We start from the raw sequence: 12,195 nt of genomic DNA on the forward strand, positions 1-12,195 counted from the left end.
TATTACAGCCCATTATGTTCAAACCAGACCTACAAAGTCGGACTGGAAGTATATGTGCTTTGATTTCCAGCCTCCAGGGGTGGAATTCTAGCAGGCTTTGCATATTAGGCCACACACCCCTGAAGTAGCCAATCCGCCCAAGAGCTTACAAAAAAGAGCCTTGTAAGCTCTTGAAGGATTGGCTACATCACGGGTGTGTGGCCTAATATGCAAAGGAGCTCCTGCTAGAATTCCACCCTTGCCAGCCTCCATTAACAAACTACTGCTTTCTAAGTTTAAAGGGGGGGGTTGGGGGGGGGGAGAACTGAAAAAAGGCCTGACAATAGGCTGATGGACTGGCACCCAACGACCAGTGGGTCACCTAAAACAAAGCTTCCTTATATGATATGGTTAGGGGTGGGGTGGCTCTGTATGTCAGAGAGGATATACGGTCCAGTAAGACTGAGGTCAGAGAATTAGATTCACTTTTAGAAATGCTTTGGGTTGAAATAGAGGGCCCAAAAGGAAATTTAACTATGGGAGTTTGTTATCGCCCACCAAATCAAAAGAGAGAGGACGATTAAAATATGATGGAAGGCTTAAAGATAGCAGCTAAACATAAAAACTGTGTCGTAATAGGTGATTTCAACTACCCGCAGATCGATTGGGTCAATATGTGTTCTGGTCGACAGAAAGAGATTGAGTTTCTTGATGCTCTCAATGACTGTGCTATGGAGCAGATGGTCGCAGAACCTACCAGGGGTGGGGTGATCCTGGATTTGGTCCTAAGTAATGCCCAAGACTTGGTGAGAGATGTAAAAGTGATTGGACCGCTTGGGAGCAGTAACCATAATGTTATTGATTTCACCGTTTATATAAATAGGGAGTTGCCCAAAAAGACCGCCACAACCACGTTTAACTTTAAAAGGGGTAAATACACTAAGATGAGGAGGCATGTGAGGAGGAAACTGAAAGGAAAGGTAAATACGGTCAAAACCCTTGGGGAAGCTTGGAGACTATTTAAAACTATAATCCTAGAAGGTCAGATAAAATACATACCACAAGTTAGGAAAGGCACAAACAGGCATAAGAAAAGGCCTGCATGGTTAACACACAAAGTAATGGAAGCTGTAAAAGGTAAGAAGGACTCCTTTAAGTGGTGGAAAACCAGTCCAAGTGAGATTAGTAAAAGGGAACACAGGCTGTGGCAAATCAAATGCAAGACTGTGATCAGGCAGGCAAAAAGGGACTATGAGGAGCATATTGCAAAAAACATAAAGACCAACAATAAAAATTTCTTAAAATATATTAGAAGTAGGAAACCAGCCAGAGAGGCAATGGGGCCCTTGGATAACCATGGGGTAAAAGGATTACTGAAGGAGGATAGGGAAATGGCTGAGAAGCTGAATGAATTTTTTGCCTCCGTCTTCACTGTGGAAGATGAGAACTTTTTGCCCGCCCCAGAACTACTAATTTTGGAAGGGGTGTGGAAAGACCTGAGTCAGATTGAGGTGACAAAAGAGGAGGTCCTACAACTGATAGACGAATTAAAAACTAATAAGTCATCGGGTCCGGATGGCATACATCCGAGAGTTCTGAAAGAACTCAAAGTTGAACTTGTGGATCTTCTAACGAAAATCTGTAATCTTTCATTGAAATCTGCCTCCATTCCTGAGGACTGGAAGGTAGCAAACGTCACCCCCACCTTTAAAAAGGGTTCCAGAGGAGATCCGGGAAATTACAGGCCAGTCAGTCTGACTTCAATACCGGGAAAGTTGGTAGAAACCATTATCAAGGACAGAATGAGTAGGCACACTGATGAACACAAGTTATTGAGGAATACTCAGCATGGGTTCTGTAAGGGAAGATCTTGCCTCACTAACCTGTTACATTTCTTTGAGGGGGTGAAGAAACATGTGGACAAAGGAGACCCGATAGATGTTGTTTACCTTGACTTCCAGAAAGCTTTTGATAAAGTTCCTCATCAAAGGCTCCTTAGAAAGCTTGAGAGTCATGGAGTAAAAGGACAGGTCCTCTTGTGGATCAAAAACTGGCTGAGTAATAGGAAGTAGAGAGTGAGTATAAATGGGCAGTCTTCGCAGTGGAGGACGGTAAGCAGTGGGGTGCCGCAGGGCTCAGTACTGGGTCCCATGCTCTTTAACTTGTTCATAAATGATTTAGAGTTGGGAGTGAGCAGTGAAGTGGCCAAGTTTGCTGATGACACAAAATTGTTCAGGGTGGTGAGAACCAGAGAGGACTGAGAGGCACTCCAAAGGGATCTGTTGAGGCTGGGTGAGTGGGCGTCAACGTGGCAGATGAGGTTCAATGTGGCCAAGTGCAAAGTAATGCACATTGGGGCCAAGAATCCCAGCTACAAATACAAGTTGATGGGGTGTGAACTGGCAGAGACTGATTAAGAGAGAGATCTTGGGGTCATGGTAGATAACTCACTGAAAATGTCAAGACAGTGTGCGTTTGCAATAGAAAAGGCCAACGCCATGCTGGGAATTATTAGGAAGGGAATTGAAAACAAATCAGCCAGTATCATAATGCCCCTGTATAAATCGATGGTGCAGTCTCATTTGGAGTACTGTGTGCAGTTCTGGTCGCCGCACCTCAAAAAGGATATTATAGCATTGGAGAAAGTCCAGAAAAGGGCAACTAGAATGATTAAAGGGCTGGAACACTTTCCCTATGAAGAAAGGCTGAAACGCTTGGGACTCTTTAGCTTGGAGAAACGTCGACTGTGGGGTGACATGATAGAGGTTTACAAGATAATGCATGGGATGGAGAGAGTAGAGAAAGAAGTACTTTTCTCCCTTTCTCACAATACAAGAACTCGTGGGCATTCGATGAAATTGCTGAGCAGACAGGTTAAAACGGATAAAAGGAAGTACTTCTTCACCCAAAGGGTGATTAACATGTGGAATTCACTGCCACAGGAGGTGGCGGCGGCCACAAGCATAGCCACCTTCAAGAGGGGTTTAGATAAAAATATGGAGCAGAGGTCCATCAGTGGCTATTAGCCACTGTGTGACACAGAGTGTTGGACTGGATGGGCCATTGGCCTGATCTAACATGGCTTCTCTTATGTTCTTATGATACCATGCAAAGGCAGTGAAGTAAGGTTGCCATTCAGCCTCTTTCCCCTCATTGATACATTCTTCTAGTTTAGATGCCCACTTCCATGCTCTCTGTAAATATTAGGAGTCAATAGCTGTAAACAGCTGTAAGCAGATTAAGAAAATATTTAACAGAACACAGATGGAAATGATGAGATGGCCACTTAGAAGAGTGATTTGTATAAACAAATACTCTTCTCAAAGTTCCACTGTTGTCTGAGCTTTTAAACACTTAGGGACAATTTACAATCCCAGGATGACACACAGTTTCATCTTTCCTAATGACATATTTTTAAAGATAGAGAGGGGGGATGTTGGTTATTATAGGGAACTCTGGAAGTGCCAGGGTTAATTAAGATCTATCCCCTCATGCAGTCTTTCCCAGAACTGAAGATGTCTCAAGAACCAAATGAGTAGAGAGGCACAGGGCTTTTTCTGAAAGCAAGAATGCACAGTTCCGGCTGGCTTGGTGTCAGGGCGTGTGGCCTAACATGCAAATGAGTTCTCGCTGGGCTTTTCCCACAAAAAAGCCCTGTGCTAAACAATGGTGATATCAGGGGGCGTGGCCTAATATGGAAATGAGTTCCTGCTGGGCTTTTTCTACAAAAAAAGCCCTGGACAGGCTGATGCTGAATGCCAGGGAAGAAATATGCCACCCAGCAGTCAATCCTCAATGAGGGGGCCAATTCATTGTGAATTACTATATTACCAAGACCCGACTGGTTGAGGGAGGAAGGGTGATTTCTTTTATTGTTTCATTTTATTATATGCGATTTGGAAATGTTTTCCTAAATGCTAGTCACCTTAAGCACAGAAAGGTGAGATGCAAATGCCTTAAATAGATAAATAAGCAGACTTTGTTGATTTTTAATTTGATTGCGATCCCTATACTGGCCATTACCACTGGTTTTCTGGTTGAATATTTTGTTTCAAATGCCCAACTACTCATTTTATTATTGTTGATGTATTTTATTTTTTTTAAAAAAAATCAAATACAAATTTTATTCAGTAAAAAAGAAAGTCAGAAGCAAAGTATTTAAAAGGTCATCTTTGACTGGTGATGCATTTTCTTGCTGCCACTTTGCTGAAGTGTTTTTCTTTTATTGCAGGTTTTGGGATATGAACTCAGACTATCACATGCAAATACCCCATACAAGAATCAAGAACTTTTCCAAAGCATTTTGTCACCCCAAGCAAATTACATACCCTGCTCTTTGTCATGCTCTTGCTGGCTGGGTCCAAGCTGAGTCCCATAGCAACACCCCTAAGAATTAACCACAGACCTGAGCAATGGGGGCATGGGTTCACGAAGTGCCCACCCCTTCTCATACCACCAATTGCCAAGAGCAAACCAAAGCTCAATAGCAGACAGCTGCCTTCCTCAATGTTGCAGAGAACTGGACCTGTAAGAATCCTATTCCTAGAGAAGCAAGCCATTTTGTGAAAGTAAAGTCCTTCTGGCACGGGGACCTGGCAATAGGCATTGTAGTCAAGCCAAGGTTCCATTCTTATGCATTTGTTTAGAAGGAACATGCATGAAATATAATGGGACATATATAAATATGTATGCATAGGATTGAGCTTTACGTGTCAGGTTTTTGGCATGAGAGCAGCTGAATGAAGATTGTCCGTGCGCTAACCTGCAAGGCCGACTATCCCACTAGGCAAACTAGGCAGTTGCCTAGGGCACCGGGATGGTGGAGCACAAAATTGGGCTCCCCACCCCCCTCCCGGTGCCCCAGGCAAGCACCTAGTTTGTCTTTGTCCCCCACCCCCCGCTGGTACCACTGCCCACCACTGCCCGTGCCTCTATTCCCTTCCCTCCCTTCATCTCCCCCTCGCAGCTCTGTGCCCCCACGTCTCCCCCTCCCCACCTTGGCTCCGCACCTGCCTCCCTGCCACGCCTCCTCTTTCCCTTTGGACCCTTTCCCAGCCCAGCGTGTCAATTTCAACGCTGGAACTGGTTCTAGCACTGAGTTCCGGCTCTCTAAAGCCCCCCCCCCCCCAAACACTCGAATTGCGGGTAAAACCGTGCAGCAGATCTGGGCTGCACTCACCGTCTCTCTGGAACAGCATCCTGAAAGGCAACCTCCTCTCAGGACATTGTTCCAGAGAGACAGGCCAGTCAGACAACCCGGCCCCGCTGCACGGTTTTACCCGCAATTCGAGTGTTTGGGTGGGGGGGGGGCTTTAGAGAGCCAAAACTCGGCGCTAGAGTCAGTTCCGGCATTGAAATTGATATGCCAGGCTGGGAAAGGGTCCAAAGGGAGGGAGGAGGAGGAGGCACGGCGGGGAGGTGCAGGGAGGCAGACGTGGAGCCACAGCAGGGAGGGGGAGGCGTGGGGGTGCTTGGGGGGCACCAGGCAGCAAGTCTGCCTAGGGCACAATGGGGCGTCGGGCCGCTCCTGCTAACCTGCCACAGCAGTATCCAGTTCATCATCCTCTACAGATTCTTGCGTATTGAAGCCAGACAGAGGGGAAAACGGATAGCATGTGTTGAGATTCAGGCCCAGCATGAAGTTGTGCACTTTGCCTGCCCGTCCTTCTCTGGTGTTAAAAAGGGCACTGTCACCCACAAGGGCCATAAACATTCTCTGGACCCAGCTTTCCTGGCTGCTCTGTTGATGCTCCTTTTCAACATCAGGGTTTTCTGAGCCTGTATGCAGAGGATAAGTAGAACAGTGATGATCAGTACACAGAACACATCAAAGTCACTTTTCTTGAGATGATGCTTCTATATATCAGAAACTGCCACAGAGTTGGGGGAGGGAGAGAAAACTGGCCATATTTCTGTTCTAAATGGGTCTCCCTGGGTGCTTCCACCCTTACAGGATTCCAATTGCTTATTTAGCCTTGAAAACCTGCACCGTGATCCTCTTTGGGGAAAGAAACTAGCTGAGGAATGATTCAAATAAAAAGAATAGCTGGAAGGGAAAGGTTTGAGCACCTTAACAAAAAAAATGCATTTATATTTAACTTGTTGCTTGTCAGGGGGCAAAAAGCAGCTTGTACACCAGAAAATCTCTAGCTGCACTTTCCAAGCATTACAATGTCAAAGGACAGAAGGGGTTTTTTTTAAATTCCCCTTCATTGAACTGAGACTGAGATTAACCACCAGTGACAAGGGCCAAAGGAAAAACTTGCAGTGGGAATGGGAGAAATCCAATTGTCTCAGCTGTGTAAGGTGACTGTGTTCAACCTTGTAAGAGTGTTCCAAGTCACACTCAGCTCTACACATTTGTAACCAAGGAGAAACAGCATTTAAGAGTCCAAAACATTCCAAATGGCTTGCAGATGGTCAAGACCCCTACAATTAATAAATGAAAGCTTCAGCTGATGTCTAGTGATTAAGCTTTTGAATGTCTACACACAATAATTAATGTTGATTTAAAGAAAAACAAAACAAAATCTTTAAGGTCATTGCCTGTGACCTATGAAGGAAAAAGTTGATTTTACTAATCACTATGGAATTTAAAGTGGAAATGGCCACACAAACATAATGTTGGACATTTCCATTTTTCGTTCCCCTTGTGATTCATGCTCAAGAAAAACTAAAGGCTATCTGGCCTGAGGAGAGCTATATTTATGATCTGAGTTGCACCCATTCTTCTCACTTTGTTCACGTACGGGAAGTAAAACATTCCATGACAATGGGTGGCATGAGATACTGGAGTTGGCTTGCCTGCATTGGATAAGCAGAAGGGAAAACTGTTTAGGCAAGAGGAAAACCTTATCTTCGCAAGGGGTTTTCTTTAAAAAAGTGAGAGCAGTCTGTGAAAATCTCAAGTTATTTCTGAAGGTCTAAAGGACTCAGATTCATTTCGTTCTGCCCAACGGGTTAGTAGATAACTGGCCCTTCTTTGGATTATAATTCAGAATTGGATTGGAATTCCGAATCCAGATGTTTCGAATTGATAACGAAGTCAGAACACAAAAATCTGAAGAATAGAAACTGACCTACCATTTCAGCATCTCATCGATCAGGCACCTTTCCTCATATTTAAAAAGTACCCTGTCACTTTTTCTCCAAAAGGGACTCAACCTATTATACTTTGACAGAGAACTGCTTTATGTTACAGCAAGATCTGGGTCCAGTAGCACCTTAAAGACCAACTAGATTTCCAGGGTATAGGCTTTCAAGAGTCAAAGCTCCCTTCTCCAGATCTGATGGAGAGAGCTTTGATTGTTAACAGCTTGCAAACTTGCAATCTTGTTCATCTTTAAAAGTGCTACCAGACTCAAATCTTGTTCTGCAGACCAACATGGCTACCCACTGAAAGTTTGTACATTAAACTTTATCACAAGTGCATACAAACAAAGGCCAGTGAAGGTACAAGCCTCTCCCTGTACTTGTTAAATCCCCTTTCTCATTCACATCGGTTGGTAGATTGGCTTTACTGGATGTAAAAATGCACATTTAAGCTGCTTTGTTCTTAATTTATTTCAAACCAAGTGCCAGGGATCATTTCTTTAAAAAAAAATCCCTGCCTTTTCCTTTCACTAGCTCTCTAACACGAGGCCTCCCCCCCCCTTTCTGTTACACCCAGCTTTGATGGGAAATATTAACAAAAAATGCTTGTACATGGAACTCATCACATTTGCCTTACCTTTCGGACCCTGTGACTCATCATCACTGTCTGAATCGTTGCTCACTAGATGCCGCAGCCTGATGTTTTCTGTGGAAAGGAAAGGCAGAAGAAATCTGTTGCATGAGAATGGAGACAGCCAGAAATACAAGCGTTTCAAAGGAAGCACAAACAACTTCATAGCTGAATAGCTGTAAGACAGCTTGGGGTAATTATGTTTTTTATGCCAAAAAACCCTCAGATAAGAACTTTAAAAGCCAAAAGATCTATGAAAAAGAAGTCTGACAAAAATCATTTTAAGGAGAGTTATTTTATGGCCAATATAGTTATTTTATGGCCAGCTGACACAGATAGCCTTTGCTCCTCCTACTTCCATGTTTAAAATACCCAAGCTTCTCAAAACTAAGCAAAAGGAGGGGAGAAAACTTAGTACGGATTGTTTTCAAGGTAACTGACTTCAGGAGAGGGTAACAGGAACAAAATCCTGGGAGCTGAAAAGAACCCTATTCTTATCTCAAACATAAAGAACAAAACAGTCTTAACACAATTTCTAGCTTTTTTGGACTTTCCACCCTTAACCCAAATAATGCGGTAGTTTAAGGCTTTGCGGTTTCCAAGGTGTTTGCCCTACCACTTGCGAGATACATGACCTCAAAAGCAGAAGTTACAAAGGAACTTACAAAGCCTTCCCACCCTAGGCTCTTCATACTTATGCCCTTTCTGTATCTGTCTCCCAGAACCAAGTCAAGCCAGGTTCTCTATGACTTCAGCTGTCTGGTTACTGCCATAAAGTCACTGCCCAAAGGCTGACTTCCACATTACCACCATGGTAATATATTATACCATAATTATCTGTGCGCAAGATACATCACATGAGCCATGCATATACTCAGGCCTCAGATTCAAGAGGAGCTCACAGGAACACAGCTCCTGAACCTTTCTGATGGTTCCTCCCCACCTATCTTGTCCATTGAATGGGAGGTGCAGCTGCATAACAATCCCTGGATTAGGAGAATGGGCAGCCAACCAGCCACCAGGGGCTGTGCCACACCCCCACAGCCCTCATTAATCCCTGAAGAAGCCCACACCCACCCTTTCTCCACTTCTTATGTGATTTTGGGCGGCAGGTGGCTTTCTGGCCTTTTGATCTCTAGCCAGCCCAAGCAGGCTTCACTTGCCTGGGGCTCTCCTTTCTTGTATAGGATTGCTTTTGGCTGGGGGGCAGCATATGCTAATAAATTATGATAATGAGCTCCATCACCTATTTTTTTTCACAAAACCCCTGCATACACCATTAGTGAAGGAACCTATACACCAGGGGTGGCCAACAGTAGCTCTTCAGATGTTTTTTGCCTACAACTCCCATCAGCCCCAGCCATTGGCCATGCTGGCTGGGGCTGATGGGAGTTGTAGGCAAAAAAACATCTGGAGAGCTACCATTGGCCACCCCTGCTATACACCATGGACCAGCAACACAAGAGATAGGTTTTATACTTCTCTTGCAAGAAGGAAGCCGGCCAATCTGCAGAAGCTAAACCAGTGAAGTAGCATAAAACCAGGTTCAAAGCATTTTCAGAGAGAAGAGCTGACATCCCACATCTGTATCATCCCTCAACAGGGTTAATACACTATATAATATCATAGGTTTATTTTTCAATAGTTTTTTTTTAAGCACAAATTAATTGGGAAAAATATACCTTTGGAAAAATAAACAGGAAGGTTCCTTCCAGGTATATTTGACTATGACAGATTTCATGAGAGTGGAGCACTTACACAATTTACACCTGTGCACACATCCCATGTAGATTTTTATCACAGTGATGTCACAGCAGATTTGCATATTTTTCATGCAATCTTCCTAACGCTACAGTTATTCAGACACTCTTCAAACTGCTGAAAATACTAACAGCATGTAGTAAAGGCAAAGAGTGAGATATTTATGTGAGATATGGAGACAGGGCAAAAGAGAACCTAAAACGGACTCAAAGCCATATGCCTAGGTTTTAAATACCTTGGCAACAATCCAAAACTGCTGAAACCGTAAGCTTAAATGCATTTTTGTTGTGTTTTGTAGCTGGGTTTGACAGAAATATATACCCCATGCCTCTGAAATAGTGTAGATTTAATTGTTGAATTCAGTCATTACTGCACTGTAGAGCAACACATAGCTGCATCATATTCATAATGCAGGTTCTGCTTGATGAAATCCCATATTCAAGGACATACATCAAACAATCCAAGTATTTCAGCTGGTTTCTAATGCACAAGCAAGACAACTACCAACAAAAAGTCAAACTGAAGTGTTAGAAGGGAGTTTATATTTAAATTGCAATAAACAAGCACAACTTTACCCTGCCACCAGGAAAAACATTAGAGAGCTATCGTGTTCTGTTTATCGCACTACTCTTCATAGGTAGCTCAAGCGCTACCAACAGCTTGAAAACTGATGCAAATCAGCTCAAGTATCCCCTAGAACACCAGGAAAAGAGTGTGAAAGAGTGTAAAGATTTTTCTAGTGCTCCCTAGCTGCTTAACTTCATTTCCTGTGTTCTTCCTAGTCCACATAGTTCTAGGGCTGAACAAAACTTGGTAAAATGCTGGGGGAATTAACTTTCATTAAATAAGAGGTTGGTAACCCCTGGCTTAGAGTACCGGACTAGGATCTGGGAGACCTCAGTCAAAATCTCTACCACGAAGCTCAACTGTACTATGATCCATGGGGGCTTTTGGAAAGACTGACCTGTTCTAAGCTGTCAACTGGCGTTTGATTCAATTATTGCTTACATCATTATGTTCATCTACAACCACATGTGGTTAGCCCATGAGGAACAAAGCATCTGTACAGAGGGCTACACAGAGCTGCAATATTTTGTAAAACATTAGTTGAATCAACTAATCCAAAAATGTAAATACTAATGTATGTGCGTATGGAAGCATTATAGAACTCTTGGCTTACTGCGATCTCATGACACCACCTCCGGATATTTCGATCACCATTATGAGTTGCCAAGACAACCCCCCCCCCCAACAATAACAACGACTCTGCACTGTTCTGTGTTGAGGGAAATCAGCTGTTGCTTACAGACTTTTCTGCCAAATGCTGGGTGCCATGTAGTTCCCCAAAGTTAGACAAAGGGAACTAAAATCTACGGCTGATTCCCCAAAACATAATATAATGGAAACAATTTTGGGTACTAGTTGCTGGCACCCTTTCTGATAGGAGTCAATCCCTTGGTTGTTTAGTTCTACCCCAGGTCTGGGTAGCCCACTTCTCTAACATATTTTAAGATCCATCAGCTGACAAATCAGCAAAACCTTATTTTCACAATTTTCTGGAATGGCCTCTTGTGACTTCAAATAAAATCAAAGATTTAATTAGCCAATTAAAAGTCGAGGAAGGCTCCAGGCCCAGATGGACTTTCATCTGAATTATATAAGAAGCATCTAGAATGCTGGGCTTCTTCTCTAGCTATCCCTTTTACACTTATTGTCAAAACTGGGATCGTGCCTTAAATTTGGACTAAGGCCATAACAGTTCCAATCTTCAAAAAAGGGAATTAAGAACTGCTGGATAAGTTATCCTCTCAGCTGAACAATCAAAAGAAGTCTTGCATCTTGAGCAGGTTGGATTCTGTCCTGACAGATCTGGTCTTAACCACTGTGCTACCCAATTTGGTGTCGTTTGGTGTAGTGGTTAAGTGCGTGGACTCTTATCTGGGAGAATCGGGTTTGATTCCCCACTTCTCCACTTGCACCTGCTAGAATGGCCTTGGGTTAGCCATAGCTTTGGCAGTGGTTGCCCTTGAAAGGGCAGCTGCTGTGATAGCCCTCTCTGCCCCACCCACTTCACAGGGTGTCTGTTGTGGGGGGAGAAGATATAGGAGATTGTAAGCCGCTCTGAGTCTCTGATTCAGAGAAAAGGGCAGGGTATAAATCTGCAATTCTTCTTCTTACCCTTGCCTATATCATTGAGAAATATAGTGGTGCTGATAGGAAAAGATTGTATTCTGCCTTTCTCGATATGAAGGGGGCTTGTGATTCAGTCCCTAGGAATATATTGTGGAATAAACTGAACCATGTCCTCATCGATAAAGGAATGTTCTTTCTAATCCATAAATTCTATTCCTCAACCAGTTGCCAAGTGTGTTATAGTAAGCAGGGTTACTTAAACAGTAAGATTCCCATGAATTGGGGGGACAGACAGGGGTGTACTTTGGCCCCCTATTTGTTTAATATATTTATGAATGACTTGGCACCTGCCTTGAAGACAGTGGATTGCCATTTTCCTGAATGAGGAAATCATTCAGGAAATAATCATATCCCTTGTTTGTTATATGTGGATATCACTGTAATTTTATCTTGTATCCAACTAGGCCTTTAGCACCTATATCTACAACTGTCTCTTCATTGATTTTGAATAATCTAAAATTACGGTCTTTTCCAAAACCTGGAAATTTATCTCTTGAAAAGTTAAGAGTAACTGTATAGAACAAGAAAAAAAAAACCTA

General features: G+C 43.2%; 1 protein-coding gene across 3 annotated transcripts in view; it reads right to left on the reverse strand.

Annotated features, from left to right (window-relative positions):
* The window catches only part of PLA2G4A (phospholipase A2 group IVA), a 333,250-nt gene that overhangs the window by 23,889 nt on the left and 297,166 nt on the right, over positions 1 to 12,195 (reverse strand). For all 3 annotated transcript variants that reach the window (XM_060232389.1, XM_060232388.1, XM_060232390.1), the window contains 2 exons: positions 7,709 to 7,777; positions 5,515 to 5,757 (listed from right to left, as the gene is read on the reverse strand). In XM_060232389.1, coding sequence (XP_060088372.1) covers positions 5,515 to 5,757; positions 7,709 to 7,777 — 312 coding nt within the window. The remainder of the gene's footprint in view (positions 1 to 5,514; positions 5,758 to 7,708; positions 7,778 to 12,195) is intronic.

This window comes from Heteronotia binoei, chromosome 2 (assembly GCF_032191835.1).
Source record: "Heteronotia binoei isolate CCM8104 ecotype False Entrance Well chromosome 2, APGP_CSIRO_Hbin_v1, whole genome shotgun sequence".
In the NCBI taxonomy this organism is placed as follows: Eukaryota; Metazoa; Chordata; class Lepidosauria; order Squamata; family Gekkonidae; genus Heteronotia; species Heteronotia binoei.